The sequence below is a fragment of the Pantherophis guttatus genome, chromosome 2, assembly GCF_059756535.1.
Source record: "Pantherophis guttatus breed Tessera chromosome 2, ASM5975653v1, whole genome shotgun sequence".
Lineage (NCBI taxonomy): Eukaryota > Metazoa > Chordata > Lepidosauria > Squamata > Colubridae > Pantherophis > Pantherophis guttatus.
Genome location: NC_142064.1, coordinates 244,689,561 through 244,716,935, shown reverse-complemented (window position 1 = coordinate 244,716,935; position 27,375 = coordinate 244,689,561). Strand labels below are relative to the sequence as shown.

The following is a 27,375-nucleotide window of genomic DNA, read 5'->3' as shown; positions in this document are numbered from 1 at the left end:
AGTCTGGTAAGTTATTCGTTTGTCTCCATCCAAGTGAATTATGTGCACATATAAATGATATATATAAATGTTCATTCTTCCCTCTTAACAATTTCTCCTCTTTTTTTTCCCTCTGTAACTATTGAAGCCTGGCTTAATGGATTTCTAGATTCTTGCAATTCCACTATTGATCAGATCTGCTGAGCAAGGGATTACATTCAAGGTGTGAATAATCTTTTTCTGTGCAAGAATCAAGTGTGCAGTTTCACACAGCGGATCATAAAGGGGTGGGGGTCTTTATTACACCTTCAGCTCTACTTATCATTTATCCAGAGAGAGGTTCAAGAAAGATACAAAGAAATGCAGCCTTACCACTGTTGTTGTTCATTACGTAAAACTATAAATGCAAGCACAAAGGGGTCAAGGAAGGGAAGGAGAGAGACATATACAGGGGATATCAAAACATTGTGACTCCATTACAATACAAGCCCTGCCCCCTTTTGTACATGGATCATGTACATAAAAGGAATGTGGCTAGTATTTCCATGGGTCAACTCTACTTTTGTCATTTTTATTAAAAGTAACAATCCCACAAATGCATAAAATGCACCTTGTTTCATTCTGTGTGTAGTGCCTCAATTCTCACTTCTTTATTGATTCTTCTTAGAGATGTTTTTAAGGTATTTTTCTGTGTGCTGCATAAGCGGTAATCTTCCAGGACAAATCCTTCTGTCTCTGTGATTGCTTTGAGTGGGTCTTATCTGTTCTGTTTTACATTCACATCCCCTCATATCTTTGTACAAATAGATGGGGTAGGAGAGATGTCAATGTAGACACAATTGTGTTCATGAATTATGAATGAGATACAAATGAATACTGTGCACTATATGTAATGCCTGCTTCGTAGCACCGAAATAGGATGGTCACACCTATACCTAATTCTCTCTTCTACCAACTATAGTGGCATATGGGAAATGATTACATTTTGCTAATACGGTAGCAGAAGAATGAAAGGATATGTTAAGTAGGTGTCAGTGCAGTACATATATTTCCTAGTTAGTGGAATAGAAAGAAACAACAGCATGTTGTCTTCACAATAAAGATAATCTCTGGATTAGAAATCCTAATTTTGCATGCTTTGGAATGGCTTTAGTTGTACTTGTGGCATACAGGCCGAAATATGCCAGAAATGTCCTTATCATTAGCAGAAAATGTTGTATGTAGCATAGGAAATGATGACGACGTAAAATGTAGTGTGTACTTTCTCTGTTTTCAAATTTACTAAAAAGTGTCATACCTAGAACCTCCCAATCCTTACCCTCCATTGCACTTGGTGAACATACCTTTTATGCATTTTATCAAGTTTGTCCATTCTCCACAGACCTCTCAGAAACTGGATGCCAAGTATGTTTTACTGCCAGGGATGCATTTGTGCATGGCCAGATGTCCTAGCCCTTGTTTATACACAATGCTCATAAAGTTGCTTTGAGTTGTACATTCTTACTGCAATTGTTTACAATATGTTTATTGTGGTTGGTTGCATAGTCAGCCTGATGTTTAGACTGAATTTGGCATTTTTATCCACCTACCCAAGGTCCCAGAATGGGCAGGTGGTACTGTTTAATGGTGTTAAAAGCATGGTTTCAGGATGTAAATTGTTCCAAGTAAAGCTAAATAAAATACTAAGGTATTTTTATGTGTAGCTAAGCAAGAAGTAACTGGAGCACTGTTAAGTATTCATCTGTACTACTGTATGTGATGATGTGCTTAATATTTTAATGACTTTTAGGACTTTCTTTTGATTCAAGAGCCATGGTGGCAACAAAGTGGTTAGAATGCAGTATTGCGGGCTAACTCTGCCCACTGCTACGAATTCAATGCTGACCAGCTCAAGGTTGACTCAGCTTTCCACCTTTCCGAGGTCGGTAAAAATGAGGACTTTTTGATTGTCCGGGGCAATATGCTGACTCTGTAAATTGCTTAGAGAGGGCTGTAAAGCATTACAGAGTAGTATATTGGATACTGGCATCATGGTTCCAGGAGAATATTCCATCGTTGGCTATAGAGGGTGAGGTGTTGCCCCCTGTAGAAAGGGTGCGCAATCTAGGCGTCCTACTGGACTCACGGTTGACTCTGGACGACCATGTTACGACCGTGACCAGGGGGGCATTTGCTCAGATTCGTCTGGTGCGCCAATTGCACCCCTACCTGGACCATGATGACCTGCGCACAGTCACTCATGCACTCATCACCTCCCGGATCGACTACTGCAATGCTCTCTACATGGGGCTGCCCTTGAAGACCACCCGGAGGCTTCAGCTGGTGCAGAATTAGGCCGCGCGGGTAGTGATGGGAGTGTCCCGACACTCTCATGTTACACCCCTCCTGCGGGACCTCATTGGCTAACGGTTGACCTCCGGGTGAGATTCAAGATGCTGGTAATTACCTATAAAGCCCCACATGGCTTAGGCCCGGGATACCTGGCGGACCATCTGCGGCCAGCAACAGCTCCCCATCGCCCGGTGCGCTCTCACAGGGAGGGCCTCCTTGGGGTCCCGTCAGCCAGACAGTGTCGGCTGGCGACTCCCAGGGAGCAGGCCTTCTCTGTGGGCGCACCTACTCTGTGGAATCAGCTCCCCCTGGAGCTCCGGATGGCCCCTGACCTTCGCTCTTTCCGCCGTGACCTCAAAACATGGCTATTTGGCCTGGCCGGATTGGACTGAAGGGGTTTTTTAAGGGGATTGTATTGGTTTCTATATTTGAATACTGAATTTTATGTGTTTTTTATTGTTGTGAGCCGCGCTGAGTCCTTTGAGAGAGAGGGCGGCATACAAATTTAATAAAATAAAATAAATAAATAAATATAAGTGTTATTTTTCTATTTCTATTTAAGCCTCTTTTGTCTGCTATGTTGCATTATCCAGCTTAAACATTCATTGTCTGCTGAGAAGAAATTATCTTAAAGATGTGAACTAATAAGTTAACTTGACCAGAGTATCTTTTTCGCTTTTTCCTCCTTTCTTATGGAAGACTGCAGTGAGATTCTTTTGTCTGATGCCATAATAAATTTAACCAAGCACGTATCCTTTACATCTAGGTCAGTCAGAGGGACAATCCAGCACTTGAACCTATTATCCATGGGCTGAAGGGGGTCGTACATCATGGTAAGTAGTTTCTTAAAGTTCACTTGGGCTAAGAAGAGTAGGAGACCCACAGTGGATCACCTTTTCAAAAGACAACCTGAGTTGTATATGTCTCCTGTAATTATATTTGAGGGTGTTGAAGCTGTTATTCAGATGCTATAAATCTCGGTCACATGTATTATCTGAAATAGCTTTGGACTAATATTAAAAGGGGTCCTTTCTTAGCTTTCATTTGGAATATTTCATTTAGGAGATTTCTTTTTGCAAAGAAAGCCAGATAAGCATATTTCTTATATTTTGTGCTTTCAGATAATATTCGGTTTGCTGAACATTGATCTTGTGAAAATAACTGAAAAATAAGTGCTTAATTTTTCTATTTCTTTCTGAAATATTTGTCTTTACAATTTTACAGAGCCGATAATGGATCTTTAATTTCCACAGATCTCAGGATAAAATTTAGGAGAATATCTTTCCGTCAGTGGCATAAATGTAACCCGTTCTCTTAGTCTAATGCATATAATCCAAAGCAGTGGTGAAATCTAAAATTTGTTACTACCGGTTCTGTGGGCATGGCTTGGTGTGTGTGTGGGTAATGTGACTGGGTGGGCATGGCCAACTTTTTTTTTTTTTAACTTTTAAAAGCATTTTTTCTACAACCTCTTCTGCCGAAGAGGTTGTAGAAAAAATGTTTTTAAAAACCTCTGACGATCCCAGCTGAGCCACACAATCATCAGAGGCTTTTTTTTTTTACTTTTAAAAGCATTTTTTCAGCCAAAGAAGTTGTAGAAAAAATGCTTTTAAAAATTAAAAAAACTCTCTGATGATCATGCGGCTCAGCTGGGCATGGGGGGGTGCAGGGATTTTTGTTATCGAGTCTCCAAACCACCCGCCTCCATCGCTACTGGATCAGGCGATCCGGTCCAAACCGGGAGCATTTCACCCCTGATCCAAAGGATGAATTGGAATAAGTAATGAAATAAATACAGCATATCACAAATTTCTATTTAAAAAAAAAAAAAGAAATATCCTGAAAGTCTTATTACCAGTAATTCATAATTTGCAATTATAGCAAAGCTGTGTCAAAATCAGCTTTGTCAGATTTTTAATGTAATGATTTGCAAAGTATTAATCATTCCATTACTTTTGGCAAGAAAAGACTGGGAGATTGTAATGAATCTCAGTTCCATCTAAACACTATTTTCACTCCTTTTCAAGGAGATTGTTTTTAGACATTTAGAGAGATGCAGAGCTTAACAACATTTCCCTCCCCCCCTTCTTGACTGGAAACCTAAAACCAGTTTTTAGTGGTAGATTAAAAAGGTTTCCAGATTAATTGCTTTCCTTTCAAAACCTTTTAATGTTACAACTTGGAGTGTTGTAAATCTACTGGCAATAAAAATTTGGAGTTAAATGATAATGTAACACCAAGTTCTTCATTTATGGAATTTCCTATAGGTTTGTTGCTATTTATATATATCAGTCTTAAGTTTTAAAGTAAAAACTAGACACTGAGCTAAACACTATGTTATTTTCTTCAGAAATAGATATTATTATCTTGTGCCTGCTGGGCAGCAGAAGAATCTGTTAGAAAAAGTGAAAAGAGCAATTTTGGTGATTCTATGATTTGATGAAGAAATTGTGTCTATTGTTTACGTGACCTGGAATATTTTAGTTGTGTCAACTTGTCTGTTTTGTGTTTATAGGCTCAGTCTATTCCTAGATTACTAAAATGATCCCATTCCACTTCCATCTGCTGCTGGAATATGTATTGGTGCCTAATTATACTTGTATTTTGCAAATCTACCTCATTGTCTTGAGAAAAAATTCCTAGAACATAGTAATGTGTCTTTTGTATGCCTTTCTCTCCTTGTGAAATTTTTTATTTATAATTCCTCAATCCCAGAACTCTCCGCACATATATCAGTCTGACTGGGAAAGGGATATTGGTAGTCCTCATTTAATGACTGCCTTGTTTAGCAACTATTTGCAGTTATGACGATGATGAAGAATTAACTTTGCAACCAGTCCTTCCATCTATGATATTCACAGGTCTGTAAAGCAAAGGAAAGCTGAAGTACAATCATAAAATCATAATGTTTCACTTAGCAATCATTTCACTTAGCCAGTTTCCAGTCCCAATTATAACTGAATGAAGGACTATATATATACAACATACACACACACACAAAAAACCATGTACACCCACACAACATATGTATATGTATATGTATATGTATATGTATATGTATATGTATATGTATATGTATATGTATATGTATATGTATATGTATATTAAAAAGAAGCAAACATCCTGTGAGCTCCGGAACTTAAAATTTTAAAATAATTAACATTTTATTTTACTAAGCTTTCGTCAATCATCTGCTGACATCCTCAGAGTATTAAACCACCATTACAGAGATTTCTGCCTTTATATGCCATTAATCAATTTGGCCATTGCGCGTGTAATAGGCCCTTCCAGCCGTCTCCCACTTGTAATTAGCTGTGTTGTTTTTGCTGTCGTCATGCTGGATGATGGAGGCTTAATTTCTACTGTTTCCTCCCTCCTAGCTTGCTTATCAATGGGGAATAATGTTAGCCTGTCAAGTATTGCAATTTGCTTCCTTGTCCATGACCTTGTGGCCGGCATATAAATAAGACTACAAAGACTTCAGTTAAATGTGAGGGTGGTAAAGAGAGAAAATCTCTTTAAAAAGGTCAAGCTCTATTCATGTTTAATTAAGAAAAAGAAATATGTTCTTTAATTTGACTGATTGCAGAATCCAATAGTCATTGTGCCTGGAAATTATAAGAATTGAAGTCCATTCTGTTTGGAAGGGAGGATTGATTCTAAGCACATGGCCAAAGAATTGGCTGATTGTTTCCTTTATTGTACTTTTAGATTCAAATAGTTCAGAACGATATATAATGTCCTTTTTTGGAATAAATCAGATTATTTGTTTCTACACTTGCTTGATTCTTGATTCTTTCTTGAATACCTCAATATTTATATAGTAGCTTAGGAAGTTATAGCTTTAGTTTGGCAAGATTTTGTCTATTAGATGTAAGCTAATAAAGGATAGGACTTTGCTATCTAGTCTCTAGATAGCAAAGTCCTATATAGCTAGATTTCGCTATCTAGTCTCTAGGCTTGCGCCTGACGTATATATTCTCATACCATTTCATTTGTCCTCTGGAAAAACTCCAAAGATCTGTATAGTTCCAACTCTCCTATCCTTCAAGAAGTGTTGAAGACCAGACTATTTTAAAAAACTACTGGTCCAACATGGTGTATGAGCTCGATACTGAGTTTGAGTTCCTTACTTTTAACTGTTGTGGTTTTTCCCCTTTGGCAAGGTCATTTTTATTGTTTCCTTAATAGGTTTATAATAGATAATAGAAAACTGGTTTTAAAATCCAGTATATCTGGTGGGAATATTTGGAAGGCTCTTTCATAGTTACCCTAGTAGTTGGGATTTCTTCCCTTCTCTTTACTGCCAGAACGATCTCAGCCAGAGAACTGCACAAAATATGCCACTTATAAAAAGAGCCAATTTGATCAAGTGGTTAAGACACCAGGCTAGAAACCAGAAGACTGTGAGTTCTGGTTCAACTTTAGGCATGAAAGTCAGCTGGGTAATTTTGAATCAGTCACTCTCTCAGCCCAACTCACCTCACAAGTTTGTTTTTGTTGTGGGGAAAATAGGAGGGAATATTTCTTAGATTCTCAGCCTTGAATTATTTATAAAAAAATAATAAAGGTGGGATTTAAAAAAAAAAAATCTAAAAAATGTATGTATCACTACAAGATGGTAGTCTTGTGACCATCTCTTTTTTTGTCAAAGTTCTCTCACTTTGCTGTGCCCTTTTAGATAATAAGAAAGATTGATAATGTTAGAATCACATTCCGCAGGAGTGAGAGCTATTTCGTCAGGGACTTGAATTACTGACTAATTTGATGGAACATAAATAATTGTGTCCTTCACACTGTCACCAGCTTAATGATGATAGAGATATGTCAACATAAAAAGATCAATGCAGAATTAACTGCCACTGAAAACATTTCTTTTTTCTCTTCTCTAGGGATCCGTTTCTTAGAATTCCAATGTTCCATTAAGTTTAATTTTCCAGGAATTAGACTAGGAGCTTATGTGAACAAAAACAGACAATATGAGAAACAATAGAACTGAAGTAGAAAGTAATGCTTAAAAGTTTTTTCCCCCTGTGTTTTCCTATGTTCGGCAGGTGTTTGTAATTGCGTGCCATTTATCCATGTGTAATTACTATGGCCGCAGATTTTGGAATTTCATGTATTGTATGGCATTCCTTCACATTTATCATGCTTGCTTCTCCTGTGTTATGGGATTGTACATTCTGTGTCTGCTTCACTTATATTATTAATGTGTGCTTCTTTGAATGTCTCGAATCATTAAAAGCAAATTAGAAACATATGATGAAGCACAAAATGGACCAGGGTGGATCTCCAATGTAAGACGTTGATGTGTTTTCAGATCTTCCCAAGGCATTACCGTGTTGAACAGAAAGCAACACTCACAGTTTGATAAGTGTGAATCAGCTTTGAGTATTTCCTGGTGTACAAAATGAACTTTCAGGGCCCTCACTGTCATCCAGTCTTGTGACTCCCAGCATGGATGAAATTTAAACAGCTGGGAGTGCTAAGATGTTTTTAAAAGGGAGAATGCTTGCCATAAGACTTAAAGCACCCAATTGCTCCTCTTAAAAACTCCATATACACCTCCAAAGAGTCAAATCCTGGCTTCACACATTTTTGGAATTTGATTCTCCACATGACTCATAAAACCTTTGTGGTCCTCAGACTAATAGAAGTTTTGAATTCCTCCAGGAATTTGATACTGGTTCTTATCAACCACAGAACAAAATACTTGCCATCTTCCATAACACTTTGCATAAATGAGATACATTTAAAATAGAATAGATATAAATAAAATACAGTTTTACTGCTGTAAGTTCCCAAAATGTACTTGAGTCACCAAAGAGAGAGACTCAAGATGAGGCTTGCAAAAAGAAGCAGATTTTATTTATGGCCAAAAACAAAATATCGGGTGGGACTATATCGAGAACATACAGATACAATGCATGTTAGGAATAGCCACACCTTGGAGAAGGTATGGTGTCCTTTTATACCCTCAGAGACATCAGCTTAGTACCCAATTCTGGTTCCCTGGCCCATGCCCTCCTTGTAGCCCTGCATTGGCTGTGCAGCAAGGAACAGGAGCAGGGGGGCTGAGCACCTAGCAACCTCGCTTCTTGAGATATCCACCAGGCGCAGAGTGGTACAGAAAAACAAGATAACACAGAGGTGAGATCATTGGTAGAAGCAAATGGCAGAGGCAATTCTAATTCTTAGCAAAGCAATTCTTACAGAAGCAAAACAGCAAGTCAAACCAATTCTATTGACTCTACTATTATGTCCCACTAATTCTACCTATTCTATTATTATTATGTCCCTTCACTGCACATCCCTAATAATCTCCCTTCAGATCAAACTTTGCTTTGTTTTAAGGGCTGTGCTCTATAAACTGGGATTTCTCTGGGTACAAATTCTGAGCATGCAAAAGGATTGGATCAGATAAACTTTGGAAATATCTACAGTTCTGGTTTTTCTTTGGCAGCAAATAACATAGCTGTTGTCAGTATTAGACCAAATATCATCCCCCCCCCACTCCATATATAAGGAAATACCAGCTGTTCCATTCTTAACAAGCTGTTTTACTGTTCAGTGTGTCTGGGATAAGCCCTATCTTTAAATTACTATTACTACAATGTCTCATGATGCTTGGTTCCACTTTCTGATTTTCCTTCTGAGAAAGCAAGTGCTCAGTAAGGCTGCTGGTCTTCAAAAGTTTGGGAGGGGAATTCTTTAAAACATAAATGAAAAATGTTGCAAAAATGAATTCAGCCTCTTATATTTCAAACATAATACTGATACCTTTTAAAGGTACTGCAGCTTTACAGTAGTCCTCAAAATTAAAGTTTAGTTTTCACAATTTCATCCCATTCTGTTGAACCACCAGATTAGCAATTTTCTCTGAAGTCCTAAAAAACGTTTTGGCAGCACCAGCCACTATTTGTCTGTGTCAGTGGTGAAATCCAATTTTTTTTTACTACTGGTTCTATGGGCGTGGTTTGGTGGGTGTGATGTTGCTCGGTGGGTGTGGCAGGGGAAGGATACTGCAAAATCTTCATTTCCACCCCACTCCAGGGGAAGGATAATGCAAAATCCCCATTCCCTCCCCACTCTGGGATCAGCCAAAGGTGGTAGTTCTCTGAACTACTCAAAATTTTCACTACCGGTTCTCCAGAACCTGTCAGAGCCTGCTGGATTTCACCCCTGGTCTGTGTCTTCAGTCTAGTCTAGATGATACAACCTTGATCCATCTACAGTCTATTTCTTTTCTTTCTTTTTTTTTAAGTTTTAAAAGTTTTATTTCTTATTCACCAACATATCTCTGGAGTCTGACCCCTCCTCAAATAACCAACTACAGACTTTAAATTTGCATCATTACCAAAAGGTTTCCTCTATTTCAAATATTATCCTCTTTTAAATAACCTGCCCCTGAAACGAACCTGGCTGGGACCATCTTTGAGGCTTCAGTGCTGCCACTAGATGGGAGGGGAAAGGAAATAGTTAACTGGGGTTTTGCAGTCAAAACAAAAGGTTTTCCTGTGGGAACCAAGATCATTCCAGCAGGTAGCTGGGAGAGGAGGAGCGAAGTAAACGAGAAACTGGCCAGCACCTCCATTGGACCATGTGACTGATGGTTTAGGAAAAGGGGAAAAACTTTCTCTTTAAGTAGGTGAAAACTGTGAGAACATTCAGAGTCGGTTTTCACCAGTTGTGCCAATATGATGTATCCAATAAAATTGTTCTTTAAGGAATCTATCTCCCTTGGAGTTCTGCTTTCTATGGATGCATTACTTGGAACGCTGATAGCCCCATTTTGATTTTTATATTTTTCCATAAAAAAAGTATATCTCAAAAAAGCCCCATTAATGTGCCACCCATTAATAAGGGGGTATTTGTGTGATATTAAAAAAGAATGCAAACTTTTTTTAGTTTGGGGCAGCATTTGGAGAAGAAATGCAATTGCAGAATATGAAATATATGTTTTCAGACTTCATAGAATCATTGAATCTTTGTGATGGAGAGAACCTTGGAAGTTACATGTCCATGGACAAATCCTGCAAATGCATCATCTTTTGACTGATAGTACTTCAGACTTGCTTAAATTCCTCCCACCGCCTCCCACTCCTGGATTAATGACAGAACGGGAAAGAGGTAGCCAAACATTACTTGCCAGCATTTTCAGCCCTCGAATTCCAGAAATATCCCACAGAGTTAGAGACAAAGAGCTTATAAGATCCAAATACACAGTTGGCTAGATAAATATGCACAGTTACATGATAAAAAGCAGAAGAAAAAGAGTAGTCAATTCAAGGTCCCATTGAAGGCAAGATGTTGAAAGAAGAAAATGTATTGATAATAGCAAGAGTTGTTTCATAAGTGAGTTCTCCTCTTTTAGCTTTCAAACCACTTGGACTTTTAAGTGGATAGGCTTAGTGATATTGCTGCAAGGCTGATATATAGACAACTATTGTAAAATTATAACTTTACTATTTGAAACGTAATTACATTTGGTCCAGGAAGACTTTAGCTTGATATAGCTTTGAGGGACAAGTAGGAAAACATGATAATTGGCATATTTATATTAATAATAAAAGCAGTAATAAATGCTACTAGCTTTATATTTGCAGACAACTGAATTGCTTGCTCAAAACAGCAAGGTGCCACTGGTAGTATATTGCTGTCCATTATATGCCTGCTTTGAATGTCAGCTAAGTTTAGTAAGCCATATTTCCAATTTTTTGTCCTGATAGTGGCATTATTTCAGTGTCCTTTAGCTATATCGATGGTCCTTGGTGTCAGCGTCTCAGAACTGACATAGAAAAGGGAGGAGAAGCCTGAACTTTTGCCTGCTAAATCCCTTTGAAGATTCGGTCTCCTCGGAGATGGGGAGGGGGAGACATTCCTGTGACCTGACGAAGAAAGGAATCAGGAAAGTGACTTGGAAGATAGCCAATGAGAAGCAGAGAATTGGGGATCGGAAAGGGAGGGATTGGGGGGCAAAGGTCAGTACTGACCGCGAAGAGTCAGGTTGCTGTGCTCGAATAAAGAGAAAATTTCCTTATAGATCGGCAGTTTGGAAGTTCATTTATTTTGAGATAGCATCGAAACCTGACACTTGGTTTATGACTAGTCGCTTAGCACAGTTCGGATGGACCTCCCTGGGGGATATTTACAATGGATTTAAAGTTTTTGTCACATGACTGCACTTCCAGCAGTCAGTAGCCAGGCCACATTTATGGCTGTTTGCAGCATCCCACAGTCATATGACTATATTTTATGAATGTTTTGCCAAAAAGCAACATTTCTGATTTTTGGCAAAAATCGTACCGATAGCAAACCATTGGTTTACTTAATAACCATGGTGTTCACATAACAATCACCAAAAAAGGTCATTAAATCAGATAGGTTCCATTGCAGTTGTAACTTTAGATTATAGTTGTAAGTATAAATCTGTATACAAATTTTACAAAACCCTAATATCCAATGTGGCTAGGAACCTGGAATAAACATTGCCAGTCCCTTCCAGTGGCAGTGTATTGGTCTGTGTTAAGAACAGATTTGAAAATGTTTATTAAACTCCAATGAAAATTGAGAAATGTACAATTTTTAATGTAGCTATTTGACTTTAGCAGAAAAGGAAGAGAGAATTAAAAGTTCTCTGCTGTTTGGAGAGCCATACGTTTTGCGAGCTTACTGCAAACTTACTGCATCAGTGCAATTATTTAATTTGATTTATAGCTCACCTCATCCAATTTACAAGCTGCCTAGAATAGGTAAAAAATTGTTCATTTTAAAATAGCCAGTTAACCTTGATCAAATCCCATTTTACAAGATCTATCTCTGTTAAGTCCCAGTTTTTATATAACTTCTAGAGGTCACCCAAGCTTGAGCTGTTGCATGTCCTGAGGTTAGAAGGACACCGATCCAGAATTGATTGGAGTCAGTCTGAGATCATGTAACTTGGAAAGAGGAACGCCTTAGAAGTCTGGCGCCAGATCACTTAATAGTTTATAACTCATTATTATCACATTAATGGAACTCGGGAAAGAAATAGTCCAGATTCTGGACCATTAAGGTAATGTTTTTAACTAATTGACCAACTTGAGAGTGAGTGTAGCTTAGAGTGAGATTTTTTAATCTATAGCATTTCTCTTTTGCTATTCAAGCTTAAAAAAATAAGGACCGGTTTTCATCAGTCTTCACACATTTCTAGTTTCATATTAATTAAACTAGATGAGAACTTGAAAAAAAAATAGAAAGTGGATAATACCAATTTTTTTTTCATTCTTTCAAATGCCCACCAAGAAGCCAAGAAGCTTTACTTTCAGGACAAGATTTAGTATAATAACTTGGTCCATTTAGACTGAAGTTATTGCCTTAATTTTATGGTCATTTTTTTAAAAAATGGTTAATGGAACTTCAGTAATGCTTATTAATTTTCTGTTAGAAACCTTAATGGAGGCACTTCAAAATAATGCAAGCTTCAGTGGTTTTTGAAAATGCCCAGAGTTCTGGTAATTAGGAAAAATAAATGGAGTGCGCAAAGTCTTTGTGGTTATACATTGATTTTGTCTGGGATCTTAATCTGTAAGCATTCCGTACTTTGGTGGGGGGAACAATATCTGCAACTATAATCAACCAATTCACATAATCTTAATTTTTCATTATTATGTTACCACAGCTGGAGAAACCTCGGGCTACCAATTACAGTTGCAATCTGAACACAGTTCCTAGGGAATGTCAGTCAAAATGTACTGTTTTATTATTAGATCCCTAGACCTTTACTAAGAACAATTTTTATTGAATTCAGTGAAATATTCTTCTTTTAATCTTATTTTGGGGTTGAATTCCAGCAGAAGCAGACAACCTGAAGTGATGTGGGATGAAAGAGTAAAAGCAAAAGTTGTCAAGAGGACTGACATAACATGACAAGAGAGAAGTAACCTAAAAATGGTATAGTAGGAAAGAGGAGGGCTAGTCTACAAATGGTTGTGCTACCCAGTGCAAAAAGATGATGAGCCAAAATTTAAAATAATCTCCCTACTATAAAGAAAAATGAATATACAGAAAGAATGTTATAAACTCCAACAAAAATCAGACTGAATGCTCAGCCTACCCATTTAGGATTGCTAGCTCCAGATGAAAGCAATTTTGAAGGCTTCTCAGTATAAATGTGTATATGTACACACACAAACATTTCTGTGTCTCCACACACACAGCTGTACATATATGCATGTCTCTTTCTTTCTGTATACACACATAACACCTGTGTGTAAATACATCTCTCTCTTTCCACATACACACACACACACATGCCTGTCAGAAGCTATTCCACAAACAGACAACAAACAAGAAAAATATGTTGAATTAATACCTAATAATTAAAATGAATGTGTATATTTATGATATCATTTTATATGGCTGCCTAACTCACACCTGCAGCTTTTCTGTCTCTCCTTCACAAACAACTCTGGCACACAGAAATATGCAAGTGCACACTCACACACATTTTCCTTCCTGATGAATCAGCAGAAAACAAAAAAGGAAATCTGAGTAATAATGATTGAAGAAGAAAGAAAGAAAAGTGTGGGGGAGAGAGAGAGAAGGGGAGGGGGCAGGCCCTTGTTAAATTTGAAACAAAAACAAAAAGAGTTAAATTAACCAGACAAATAACCCCTTTGGAGCTATAAGTAATTTTCAGGTTGTTCTTCAAAAGCATTGCATTAAACATCATCGGCAGCTATTTTACATCTTCTCCCATTCTTATCTGTGAATGTTAAGAACCCCCCTCATCTCCCAATTCACAGATAATTATTTCAAGGAAAAATACTCTTCATGTAATTAAGTGTAGTATTTAGCATCACTGTGTAGTGTCAGTTAATTATTTATTTAGCATATTTATAAGGCTGCCAGACTCCAGGTGACTCTGGAGGGCCATGTATGAGAATAAAAATTGAAAAGAAAATGAGACAATCAGCAAAAGGTGATGGTGAACCAGAAGGAAAGGAATCAGAGCTGCGATGGCACAGTGGTTAGAATGCAGTATTGCAGGCTAATTCTGCTGACTACCAATGGTTCAATCCTAACCGGCTCAAGGTTGACTCAGCCTTCCATCCTTCCGAGGTGGGTAAAATGAGGACCCAGATTGTTGGGGGCAATATGCTGACTCTGTAAACTGCTTAGAGAGGACTGTAAAAGCACCGTGAAGCGGTATATAAGTCTAAGCGCTATTGCTATTGCTATCAAAGGCCAAGTACAAATGATGCACACCAGAGCAGCCATAGGGCTCCAAGATGCCACAATGGAATCCCCTGTCCCACGTTGCCATCCTACTCCCTAACCTCCTCGCTGCTGCAGACACAGTTGTTGAGTGGATGAACGTATATCTCAGAACCCAGAGTTCTTTCCATCACCACTGTGTGGCCTGGACTATCACACTTCCAAAAATGTGAACACACAGTTGCATGTTTAAAACAAGTTTCTGCATCTTTATATCTATCCTAACCCAAGGGTGGGGGGGGAACAACACAAAACAAAAAAAGGAACTTTTTAATTGTGTGCACTGCTTGTTTCTCTTTGAATAGAGCTTATGCCAAGCTACCTGATCTAGTTTTTACACTTGAAGGAGATGAATAGCAGCTTGGGTGTTGTAGAAGAATTTCCGCTGAGATGGAATCTTTCTGGCCAATTCGAGATATTCAAGAGAACAGGTCCATGTTTTGCTAGATTACGATAAGCACTGTAGATGACAACTGTATTTTTGGAGAATGGAGAAGTATGAATAATCTGATATTTCTCTGGAATACTATAGTCATGGTAAATAGGAGAATGCTGTAGAGCAAGAACATTAACACATCTTGTTCAATTTGAGGGAGCTTAACTGGTAACAGCTTCCCCAAGGTCTGATATGAAAACTGTTGTTAGCTTCTTCAATCAGATAGTATGCCAGATGCATAAAAAGGGTTAGATTTGAGTACTGTGGATATATAAAGGTAAAGGTTTCCCTGTCAGTTGTATCAGATTCTAGAACATGGTACTTATCTTTGTTTCTTGGCCAAGGGAGCCAACCAATTGTCCGAAAACATTTTCTGTCGTCATGTGGCCAGCATGGCTATATGCCAAAGGACTACGGAACACTGTTACTTTCCCACTGAAAGTACCTATTGGTACCTATTAATCTACTTGCATTTGCATGCTTTCAAACTGCTAGATGGGCAAGAGCTGGAGCAAGTAATAGGAACTCACCCCATTGTGTATCGGCTCTCAAAACTGGGCTTTTAGCTCTCCAGCTAACAAGCTCAAGATCTTTAACCACTGAGCCATCATGCCACAATATAGGTTTATACTGTTTAATAAACGTCCGTATCAGAATGTTCCTAATTTTCATGTTGCAACCGGAATCAAGAAGTGGGTCATAAGCAACCTTCAAAGATAAAATTTCTCCAGTTATTTCTTTGTTCTTATTTAGAATAATATTTTACAATTTCCGTCTTCAGCTTGGTATCCTCCAGATGTATTGGACCATACCATTAAAAAGTATTTAAAGAGCTGTGTTCTGACAGACGAGCACAACTCAAAATGCACTGACGATGTCTCCTCAAATGGTGATGAAATGTTTGCAGCCAAATTGCCAAGCTCGGAGCTCAAACCAACGTATTGGACCATGTTGGTTGGGAATTATGAGTCCAGACAGCTGGAGGATCCAGGCTTTAGAAACCTGAACATTACTTGTGTTCAAAATATTTGGATGAAGTAGGGGGTCCTGACTTCTGGCCATACATAGTTATGTTTCTGTCTTCCAGGAATATGCCCACCTAAATAGTCCAAGTATAATCCAAGTAAAATAGTTGGCTCAAGACCTAACTATTTATTTATTTATTTATTGGTTCGATTATATGCCGCCCTTTTCCGGAGACTCAGGGCGGCTTACAATGCGTTAAGCAATAGCCTTCATACTTTTGTATATTTATACAAAGTCAGCTTATTGCCCCCACAAACCGGGTCCTCATTTTACCTACCTCGAAAGGATGGAAGGCTGAATCAGGCTTGATGGAAGGATGGAAGGCTTGAGCCTGGTGAGATTTGAACTTGCAGTAATTGCAGGTGGCTGGTGTTACTTAACAGTGCTTTAGTCTGCTGCACTACCAAGGCTAAACTAAATACGTTTTCCTTCCTTTTTTGTGTTATAAAGTTTTTCCAATGTCAGCCTTGATGCTATAAGCGAAAGAGTCATCAAGTGTTAAGTCTTGGGTATTAAGACATTTGCACTCATTTCATAGTGTAAGAAGTGAGTTAGTGATTATTTTAATAGTTCAGCCAAACATTCCTCCAGAAATAAGTTGCTGTTCAGCTTTCAAAATTCAGTTCAAATGCAGGATGGAACTGGGAAGCAATAATAACCATTAGAGCATTCTGGAATGAACTCATGTTCATCATATTCCTAAATTGTTTTATAAGCAGAAGCTATTTTTTTTAAAGAAAAAGCTAAGCAGAACTGGAAAGATTTTTGGAAGTTGCATGAAATGCTTAAGGTAGCCAACTGCTGACTTACAGTTATTTGAGCATTAAGGCACACAGCTTCTTTGTTCCTGTGCTATTTAACAATCCCCGTTGAGATTGTTAATAGAAGAGTAGTTATTGCTTTCCTGATCTGGGCTTTCCATGTAAAGGAAACTGGCCAGAATCCATCTTCATCTGTCACTTAAAAACAGAGATTACCCACTTGTGATTTCAATATACCAGTGGCCTGGGAAGACAAAAAGCTCTATAATCCACTAGTTATCTCTTGACCAATTTTGTCAAGGAATATCAATGTACTGAAATATAGAAAAGATAATGCCCACTGATAAATAATACTTCCCAAATTGTTGATCTTGACCTCATAGAAAATTAATCATCAAGCATATCTACCTACAAACATACATCTTTTTTTAACAGTGAAGAAGAAGTCGCTGTTGGAGATCAATATTAAATTTGGATAGGGGTGTGCATTGTGACCCTCCTCCACATGCCAACTTTTGTGTGTATGTGTGTGTGTGTGTGTGTGAATGTAAGAATGAATGTGTTAGTCCAAAGACTTTCATGGGATTGGGACAATCAAGGCTTTTTTTTATCTCCTGTGCTTCTTGATGTCAGCCCTAGAGGCCATCTTTCTCCATTGTTGGTGGAGACAGCAGCCAGTGTGGGTAGCTCGCCCAATCAGCTGAAGGACTGAGTCAGCCAATAACATTAAAGCCCGCCCTTGTTGCCGGGCAGGTCCAGCTTTTGACTCAGTCCTTCAGTTGGACGGGCGTGTGGGTCTTTGGCTCTGTCTTTCAACGCTTTTTTCTATAGCTCTAAATTGTGTTTTTTGACTGGTTTTTTGACTTTGGACTGTTTGATTTTCAGGGCTGCCACACTTAGTGCTGTGGGAAACTGGGAGGGGGGATTGCATAGAGCAGTGGAGATATTTAGCCATAATAACATTCCTTTCTCTGAGAGTCAAGGACATTCGGCCCTGCACCTGGAGTGGAGTGTCTGGGAGGCATCTCCAGTTGGGACGGTGCAACGATTGGACTAAGTGATGGACATGTGGGTGCAGGGGAAGGAACTTGGGCTTTCTTTTGGGTGGGAAAAACCTGGAAGCTTTCAGATTCAGGTTTTCCCAGATGTGCCAATATGACATCTCTAATAAAATGGAACTTTGAGGAACTTCTAGCCTTGGAGTCTTCTTTTGTTGGGGGTGTTACTTGGAACCCTGACACTAGGTTTCTTTATCCTCATTAAGAGAATGTATGAAGTTGCCTCAGCTCCAAATAATGGCCTTTCTGTTCCAAACAAATTCTGAGTGTTAGAGTCCCTTCTTTATGTGCAAAAGAGTCCAACTTCAATTCCTGGTATCTCAAACCAAGATCAAGAAAGACTCCTGTCTAAAACCCTAAAAATTTGTGCCCAATTATAGACATTACTGAGATGATCAGACCAGTGCTCTGACCCTAGATTGCAGTTCCTGAGGTCTCATGAGAAGCCACTCATCCTTATGAGACTTTGCAATCAGTTGCATTACTTGTAGATAGATGTAATATTACAACTAAGGGACTTCCTAAGGACCCAGGTTAGAGGTAGAAAAATTGAGGGCCAGTCATTTATTTCAACCAGGATAAGAGAACAATTTAAGAAACACCATCTCAGTCAATAAACTCAGATAATGAAGTTTAGCCAAATGTGTAGCTATCAACCAAAGATTTTTAAAAATAATAATCAATGACACATCTTACTTAACTAAAGTATTTTCAAGAACCCCTTTGAATTTAAAACTTTCAAGAATGCCTAATGGTCCCACCTGTCATTTTTTAAATTCTCATTTTTGATATCTTTTATACTAATATCCTTAAATATTTAGGGTTTTTTTTTTACTTTATTTCTGTAATTCTTTTTAATAGATAGACTTTGTTCCCTTAAGCTAGTATAGAAGTACAGTAAAGATTGGTTTGTTTTGATACGATTTAACATATTAACAAGGAAATCATATGAGTTATTTATTTCCCGCCTTTATTACTGTATCAACTCAAGGTGATGAACATATCCAATATACCTTCCTGCTCCTATTTTCCCCACAACAACAACTCTCTGAGGAGGGTTGGGCTGAGAGAGAATGACTGGCCCAAAAGTCACCCAACTTCCCACTATGTACACTAGATGTAACAGCCTTTTTGTATCTTTCTTTCCCATTTATTTACATCTCCAAAGATTGGCTGGTAATATCATTAGTGTGGGCAAGGCCAATATTTTTGATTCACTGTTTCCAGGAGTCAATTCATAGGGATGTTAAAGAATAAAGTTACTATATTGACCTTTGCCAAAATTTAAAATATAATTTACTCTTCTATTTTCCTATCTATTTTGTGCCTTATTTTATACACACACACAAAAAATCATATCACTCCAAAACAGCACATTTGATGCTGAATTTTAGCCGAATACTCAGGGGAAGGTACAAACTACTCACCTTCATATATAGCATTTATACTTAAATACGAATGTACCACAATCTATGAATGATTAAAAAAAACCCTCTGTGGATCTGAAGTAAGCTCGTGAAAGCTGTGACATTTAATAAAATTTGTTAATCAGACAACATGCTGCCACGCTCTTGATTTTTCACCACAGTGGTCTAACATGGCTCTCCTCCTACAAACTTAGTAACATTACATATTCTGCTGAAAGGTTTATTTCGCATTACTTAGCCAACACAGTCTGTTTAGAAGAGTCTATCAAGAATTTGAGCATACATGCAAAAATGAGATTTAATTCTGTCAAAGAAGCTACCCTTTCTTCTCTGTTTCATTTTCTGCAATTGACTGTGGCTTTGCAGACACATGCAATAAATTCCACCTAATTGATAACCAAAATTTAATCATCAGAGGAATCTTTGAGTTTGCATTCTAATAAAGCTCTCCTTTGTCTAAATATGTTTCCCTTGGTTGGTAATTCATATTTTAGTTCACAGTGTTTAAAAATGGAAGGCGGGCAGAGCTGGATGAGATGTCGACTACGAATCTCAGTGTGTATTTAATATAAAAATCTTGCATTATTCATTTTCGCAATTTGAATAACTTTGAATTTAGCATTCCTGCTCATCTTTTCTTTGATGAACAATTAATTATTAAAATATAATACTGTCAGCATATGGTACAGGAAAAAAAATCCTTGGAAACAGAAGATGAGATTCCCTCTCAGAGAACCGTAATGCATATTTGAATTGTACTTTACATAATGTATTGGCCCAGCATTTAAAAATACTCCTGCATGATTCTAATTTTTCTTTTAGAACATATGGAACCCATGCAAACAAAATGTTACAAGAAGTTAATGAGGATAACATATTTGAATGCAGCCTTAGGGAATCTGCCTTAGGGAAGTTCCATAGAACCATTTTTGTTGGCTTGTGTGTTTTTGATGACACACAGATTTATTGCTCACTGCAGAGCCGTCAACCAGCAGCCCTCAGGAAAGAGCTCCTAAAATAGAGATCAGATATTATATTGCCCATCATTTGAACTGAAATAATTCATTTCTAAAGATAATACTGTTAATCTGTAGATAGAAAATTCATAGCTACTAAGCTTGCCCAAGTTAAGGCAGTCTTGTTGCATCTGTCAGCTACTGCAGGTGGTGTAAATCAGTAGTGGGTCCTCCACAGGCTGCAGGCAACAATTTCCAACTTGCAGTTTGCAATCGCTTCCTCATTCCCCAGCTGAGTTTGCCTTCCCTGCTGTCCAGATAGTTAGTCCCGGAAACAGCTGAGGAACATCTTTGCTGGTATCCCAACGTGCACAAAGTTGAGGGATCCTTGGTGCTCTCTGAGCTTGGTTGTATTTTATGCAGATGTTTCATTACCCAAACTAGGTAACATCATCAGTGCTAGTAAGGACTGGGGTTTGTTCTCAGTTTATATTCTAGTGCAGGGTTCTCCAAACTTGGCAACTTTAAGACTTGTGGGCTTCAAGTTCACAAATCTTGAAGTTGCCAAGTTTGGAGACTCCTGTTCTAGTGGCTTGCCTCGTCAGCGTTGGGTGGGAGATTGTACTGCCCCGATGGCAGTTGGTTGGGCCATTGTTTACTATGCACAAAGTTGCATATGTCACAAGAAAAGCAGGCTTCAAGAACTCTCTCCAAAAATATCTCTGAGGCATATTTGTACAAATACACTTACGTGCATTTTATATAATCCCAAAAAATTTACACAAGGGAAGACTGCTTGGTTAGGTATTCCAACCCCAAAACATCTTTTTCCTGACACATGTAATGAAGGAAGAGAAAGACTGAAGCAAGATATCAACTTTGTGAAACATGGAGTAAAAAAAGGCTGCTACTGAATAGCAGAACTGTATTTAAGCAGCTCTAAGTAGCAAATTTAAATGTGAACTAAGTAGGGTGAAGGCTATACGGGGCAGAATAGATGGAACCAAATGAGCTCCAAGAACCTCAAGTTGAAATTTTATTTCTGAGCAAAGGAACACACAAAGGAGCATGTTTTATGATTCATCACAGATCTACAGTGGGGGACTGGTACCAAGGTTGACTTGGAAGCAACTCTTTAATATGAACAGTAGAAGTTCTAAATAAGTAAAGGTAGTCCTCAAGTTATAACCACAATTGGGACCAGCAGTTCCATTTCTAAGCAAGGTGGTTGTTAAGTGAGTCAAGCACAATTTTGCAACCTTTTTTGCCATAGTTGTTAAGCAAATTGTTGCAGTTGTTAAGCGAATCATGCATTGATCACAAATTCAGCTTCCCCTGTTGACTTTCCTTGTTGGAAGCCAGTTGGGAAGGTTGCAAATGGTGATCATATGGCCCCAGAACTCTGCATCCATGATAAATGCATGCTGGTTGCCAAGCCATTGTAACTTTGAACGGTCACTAAACGAATGGTTGTAAGTCAAGGACTATCTGTAATTAAGGCACATTGTCTCTGCTATTATTTTCGTTGCCATGCATTTTGAGAGCCGATGTTGTTCTTTAATAGTTAGATGGCCTAGACCCATGATGGCGAACCTATGGCACACGTGCCACAGGTGGCACGTGGAGCCATATCTGTGGGCAGGTGAGCATTGCCCTAGCTCAACTCCAGCGCATTTTCAGGCCTTTCAGGCCCACCGGAAGTCGGGAAATGGGCTGTTCCTGGCCTCCGGGGGGTGGGGAAGTCTGTTTTCACCCTCCCCAGGCTCCTAGAAAGCCTCTGGAGCCTGGGGAGGGCGAAAAACAGGCCTACTGGGCCCACCGTGCCATCGCATGCCAAAAGTGGGGGGAGTGCGGAGGGGTCACATATACATGTGCAGGGGGCGGGGCGCATTGAATTGTGGGTATGGGCTCTCCCCTCGCTTTTGGCAAGGGCGGCAAAAAGATTAGCCATCACTGGCCTAGACATTGATATCTGAATATAGATCTTTTTGACGTTCATATTTTATTGTGTTCTTTTTAATCTTGGGGAAATGGCATTGCATACATTGCTATGTATGATATGCCATCCGCTAAATAAATAAGTAAGTCTGCTATTATCTTGGACTTCCCAGTTCTAGGCAAACCTTTAAGCCCCTACTTTACTTCTTTTCATGATACACAGCAGGTTCTTTAACCACAATAGGTTCTTTAGCAGGTTGATGCCAACAAAAATATTGACGTGCTCATGGCTTGTGGAGAAGCCATTGTGATTGTGGGGAAGCTTCTCCGTAACAAACGATTGAATATGTCCCTGAGTTACTGCCCCAGAAAGAAGCATAAGAGCTCCCTGCGGTGGGCTAAAGACAATGCTGAGGTGTGCAGTGAGCGGAAAAGAGACCAGGAAGAACATTTCAATAATTTAGATAGCACTGAGGAACGTTCAGAAAGCCCAACCACTGCAACATGGCATTCCATGCGTGGCAGCTGTCATGCCTTCTTTGAAGGATCTTCATCTGTGGTCCAGTAAGAGCCCAGAGGAGATATGACAGCTGCCCTCAATTTTCATGCCCAATAGGTAACAATTTCTCACGTTGGCCATTTTGCATTGTTTATTCTCTGCCTCGTAGCCAGGATTAGATTCAGACATATGCCAACTGCACATTTCTGGTTTTATCCTCTCCTTTTATGATCTGAGTTTGGCAAGATTTGTAAGTCTCCCAATTAGCATCTTATTTGGGAAATGAAATGAAGGATGAAAAGCACTTGTGCTGCATTTCACACATTGGCTAAGCAGAGCGAGTGCCTCTCGGTATAGAAGGGGGAAAAATTTTAAAGGTGTGAAGTGCTGTGAGCCATGGGGGGAAGCACAATGTTTTTAGCTGAACTACCTGCATTACTTATACTTGGAAAGGTCTGAAGGGGGTTTTTTGGTTTGTTTGTTTTTTTAAATCTAAGCCATAGCGTGAAAACCTGATGAAAAGATATATCACATTCTTAACATGCACTTTCCAACCAAATTGTCAGGCACATAGCAATCCGAATTATTTGTTCTTAATAACATGGATGTAGACCTGTTCTCTGGGAATTAGTCTTAATTCTTTTTAAAGCCAGTGTAACAGAGGTTACTGTCAAATCTTTTGCCAAGAAATTCCTAAAAGCACTGAACGAACATATGCTTTGAATTACCTTTTTGAATGTAGGCATGTTTCCTGTATTCACAAAGACCGTACTCCAGTGAAATCCAGCAGGTTCTGACAGGTTCTGGAGAACCGATAGCGGAAATTTTGAGTAGTTCGGAGAACTGGTAGCAGAAATTTTGAGCAATTCGGAGAACCGGCAAATACCACCTCTGGCTGGCCTCAGAGTGGGGTGGGAATGGAGATTTTGCAATATCCTTCCCCCAGGAGTGGGGTAGGAATAGAGATTTTGCAGTATCCTTCCCCTGCCACGCACACCACACCACGCACACCAAGCCACGCCCACAGAACTGGTAGTAAAAAACTCCACTTTTTCCCCCTCCCTTCCGGTTAAGAATATATCAGTCTGAAAATTACATTGCATAGAAGGTCAAGACAGTTTGTGTTATTGCTCCTTATCCATACAAATTTACCAAATGTCTCAATAAAAAAAAAAAAAAGATGTAGATCAGGCAGCAGCACAAGGGAAATCAACCTGCACAGCATGGAGGAAGTTCGTTGTTGGGACAGATTCTTTGTATAAAGCACTTAATAAAAACCTTGCTGTTACCTTTTTTATGGCAATAGTGTAGAATTTGGCCGGTTAATCATCAGAACTGCAGGGGATAATTGCAAAAGAACCAAAGATGTCTATCTTTGCCAGTGGCTTGTTCTCTCTAATTTTTGTTTTATTTCTCTGAAATGTAAATTTTAGAAACGGGAAAATAGAGGTTTCTCAGAAAAGCCTTTATGTAAAAAGGAAAATGTGTATTTTTTTTTTAGTCCGTATCTGTATACAAGAGAAGGAGAAGGAATAAAATTGAAAAGCAATTAATTCCAAATGGATTGCAATACATTACGGGTGAAATGGGTTTCATAATTTTATACATTTAAAGACATTGTTCTATTCTGTTGACCCACTAAATTGTTTTTAACCTACTTTATATCAATAATTATGAGGGTGGGATACAGCGAATAAAAGAAATTATATTAAACAGAAGTAATTCAGAACCAGACATAAATTTCATCACCACAGAAGCAATTTTAACAAAGCAATGAATAAAAACTACTCAGCTTTCTTCAGCATTCACCCCACCCACCCTCCTAGAAAATAGGGAAGGCAAAGAGATCCTCAGGTCAAGCCTGGTTTCCTTTGACATGTTCATACTGGTAGTGTATTTTTGGCAGCAATACAAAAGTGATTCACAGTTCCTTCCATTTTTTCCCCAGCTTCCTAGAGGGAAGTCTGAGGATTATAGAAGAGCCGGCAGAGCAGAAGGGTGGAGTTAAACATGCCATCAGTTTAGAGTCCTTGCATTGCCACAAAAGATCCAAGTCCAGCCTCCCCCCCAAATTCTGTTGACCTTATCTAGGACCAAATGATGACCATTAGTTGACTAGATTCTTGTGGATAGGCTTCAATAAATCACTTACACTGCGATCTTATGAATGGTCCTGATTCTTCGCCCCTGGCATGGATTTCCTAATCCATGTCCTTATGGTTTCACATGGAAGTATTAACCAGGTCCCACTCTGCTTCACTGTTTGGAGATCAGGTTTGGCTAGGCACTGCCACCATGGAAAGCATGATCAGTCAAATAATAATCAAGATGAGTCTCGACTCCATCTTTATACTGACTTTGTATTCCTGCAATGTGAATGGGAGTTCAGCCTGATATTCTACAGATTAGAATGGTCTGGAGAATTTTTATTTTCAAAACTCTGGCATGTATTTACAATGGTTGCAGCATCCTAGGGTTGTGTATTTGCCATTTCTGACCTTCCCAGCCAGCTTCCAACAAGCAAAATATTGGAGGAAAAATTCAGGTCCAGTTCCAAGCCGGGAATAAAATGGAGGCTGATTGGAAAGAAAGATTCTGTTTATTGGTGAACAAAACCAACACACACACAGCGTGCAGTTCTGGGACAGCTGACAAAATGCAGTTGGGAGTAGGGTGGGTTTTTATACCTTTTTGCTTTCTATAGGGTCATGTAGGGGTCATGGCTGGCTCTGTAGGCAAAAGGGGAAATGCAGATCCTAGGTGTTTGTCCAAGCTAATCTTGTCTTGCCTAATTGCTTATCTGGAGTTTCCATCTGACCCAGTCTTTCTGAATGGATTACCAAATGTGCATTTCTAAAAGCTGGCCTACTCAGTTTCTGCTTGGGGTAGGGAGACTGGTGCTGGTTTCTGCCTCCCTTAAGATTTTTTCCCATTTCTCCTTTAGGGCAAATATTCTATCCTACCTTTTTAATATTCCCCAAAATATTTCATTCTCTAGGAGGGTGGATGAGTACTGGCTTTCTACAAAAGTCAATGTATTCACTTAAAGACCGCAGGATTCCCTTAGCCACTGCAGTGATTTGCTTAACAATCATGGCAAAAAATGAACATAAAATTGGGCATGACTCACTTAACAATTATCTTGCTTAACAACTGAAATTCTGGCCTCAATTGTGGTTATAAGTTGAAGACTACCTTTAAATTTAATAAACTAAATGGAGGTGGCCAGAGAAAAAGGGCTCAGAACTGGAATGTTGGGGCAAAACATATAAATACTATTAGGTTCTTAAATGCTAGAAATGACTCTCTTCTTTCAGGAGATCTCTAATCCGGTAATAAAATATTTTATCTAAATCTAATTCAGATTTCCTCTGATAGTTCCAAATTTGAGAGCACCTATCTGATCACTATTTGGACATTATATGGACATTATATGGACAGGGCCTGGTGGCTTAGCAGACTGATAGCATTGTGATTAACACAGCTGTCTGCAATTACTGTAAATTCCAATCTCACCAGGCTCAAGGTTGACTCAGCCTTCCATCCTTTCTAAGGTAGGTAAAATGAGGACCCAGTTTGTGGGGGCAATAAGCTGACTTTGTATGAATATACAAAAGTATGAAGGCTATTGCTTAACACATTGTAAGCCGCCCTGAGTCTCCGGAGAAGGGCGGCATAAAATTATTTATTTTAAAAAAAAAAGTGTTCTGATAGAATAATCAAAACACATCTACAGTTATATGCAGCCTTCACTAAGCCCCTATTCCTGCTCATATTCCTGTGTTTTGTGCAAGATTTACAATGACTCAAGCAGCTTTGCTTTTCACCCAAACCAAGTGGATCCCTGTCCAATTTTGGCCTTATATGTGAAGTCATTCCAACAGAGGTAGGTGAGGATGCTCCCGTTGCACCATCCTCCATCACCAAATGATGCAAACCACAAAGTACAATGCCATGTGAGCGTGTTGCTTAATGATGGCAATTCCAGTACTCTTGTGTTGCCATTGTAACCCAAGGCTTCCTGCCAACTTCTCCATTGATTTTACTTATGGCAAACCCATGGGAATGTCAGCAAGTGCAAACATGTGACCGTCAATCTTGTACTGCAATGACCAGAACTCTGAAGCCCAGTTGTATATTCAGCATCTATACTACATACTCATTTGGGAACTGAGCAAGAACAGGTAGAACCCTATATGCAAGAATCTAGTTAACTAATGGTCGGCACTAAATTTAAGCTAGATAAGAATTAAATGAATTCAAGAGGAATTGGACTTAGACCATTTGTGAGAATACAGGAGATGAGAGGAGGGGAGGGGAGAGGGGAAGGGGGGAGGAGAGGAGAGGAGGGAAGGGAAGGGAAGAGAAGAGAAGAGAAGAGAAGAGAAAAGAGAAGAGAAGAGAAGAGAAGAGAAGAGAAGAGAAGAGAAGAGAAGAGAAGGAAGGGATTTTGGAGGTCTTCTAGTCCAACCCCCTGTTCAGGCAGGAAACTCTATACCATTTCAGACAAATCGTTGTCCAATGTCTTCTTTAAAATTTCCAGTGTTGGAGCATTCACAACTTCTGGAAGCAAGTTGTTCCATTGATTAATTGTTCTACTGGCAGGAAATTTCTTTTTAGTTCTAGGTTGCTTCTCTCCTTGATTGGTTTCCATCCATTGCTTCTTGTCCTGCCCTCAGGTGCTTTAGAGACTAGCTTGACTCCCT

The 27,375-nt window shown here is 38.9% G+C and overlaps 1 protein-coding gene across 4 annotated transcripts in view; it reads left to right on the top strand.

Moving 5' to 3' along the window:
* The window catches only part of PTPRG (protein tyrosine phosphatase receptor type G), a 725,247-nt gene that overhangs the window by 547,957 nt on the left and 149,915 nt on the right, over positions 1–27,375 (top strand). For all 4 annotated transcript variants that reach the window (XM_034408792.3, XM_087883749.1, XM_034408794.3 and 1 more), the window contains exon 6: positions 3,077–3,143. In XM_034408792.3, coding sequence (XP_034264683.2) covers positions 3,077–3,143 — 67 coding nt within the window. The remainder of the gene's footprint in view (positions 1–3,076; positions 3,144–27,375) is intronic.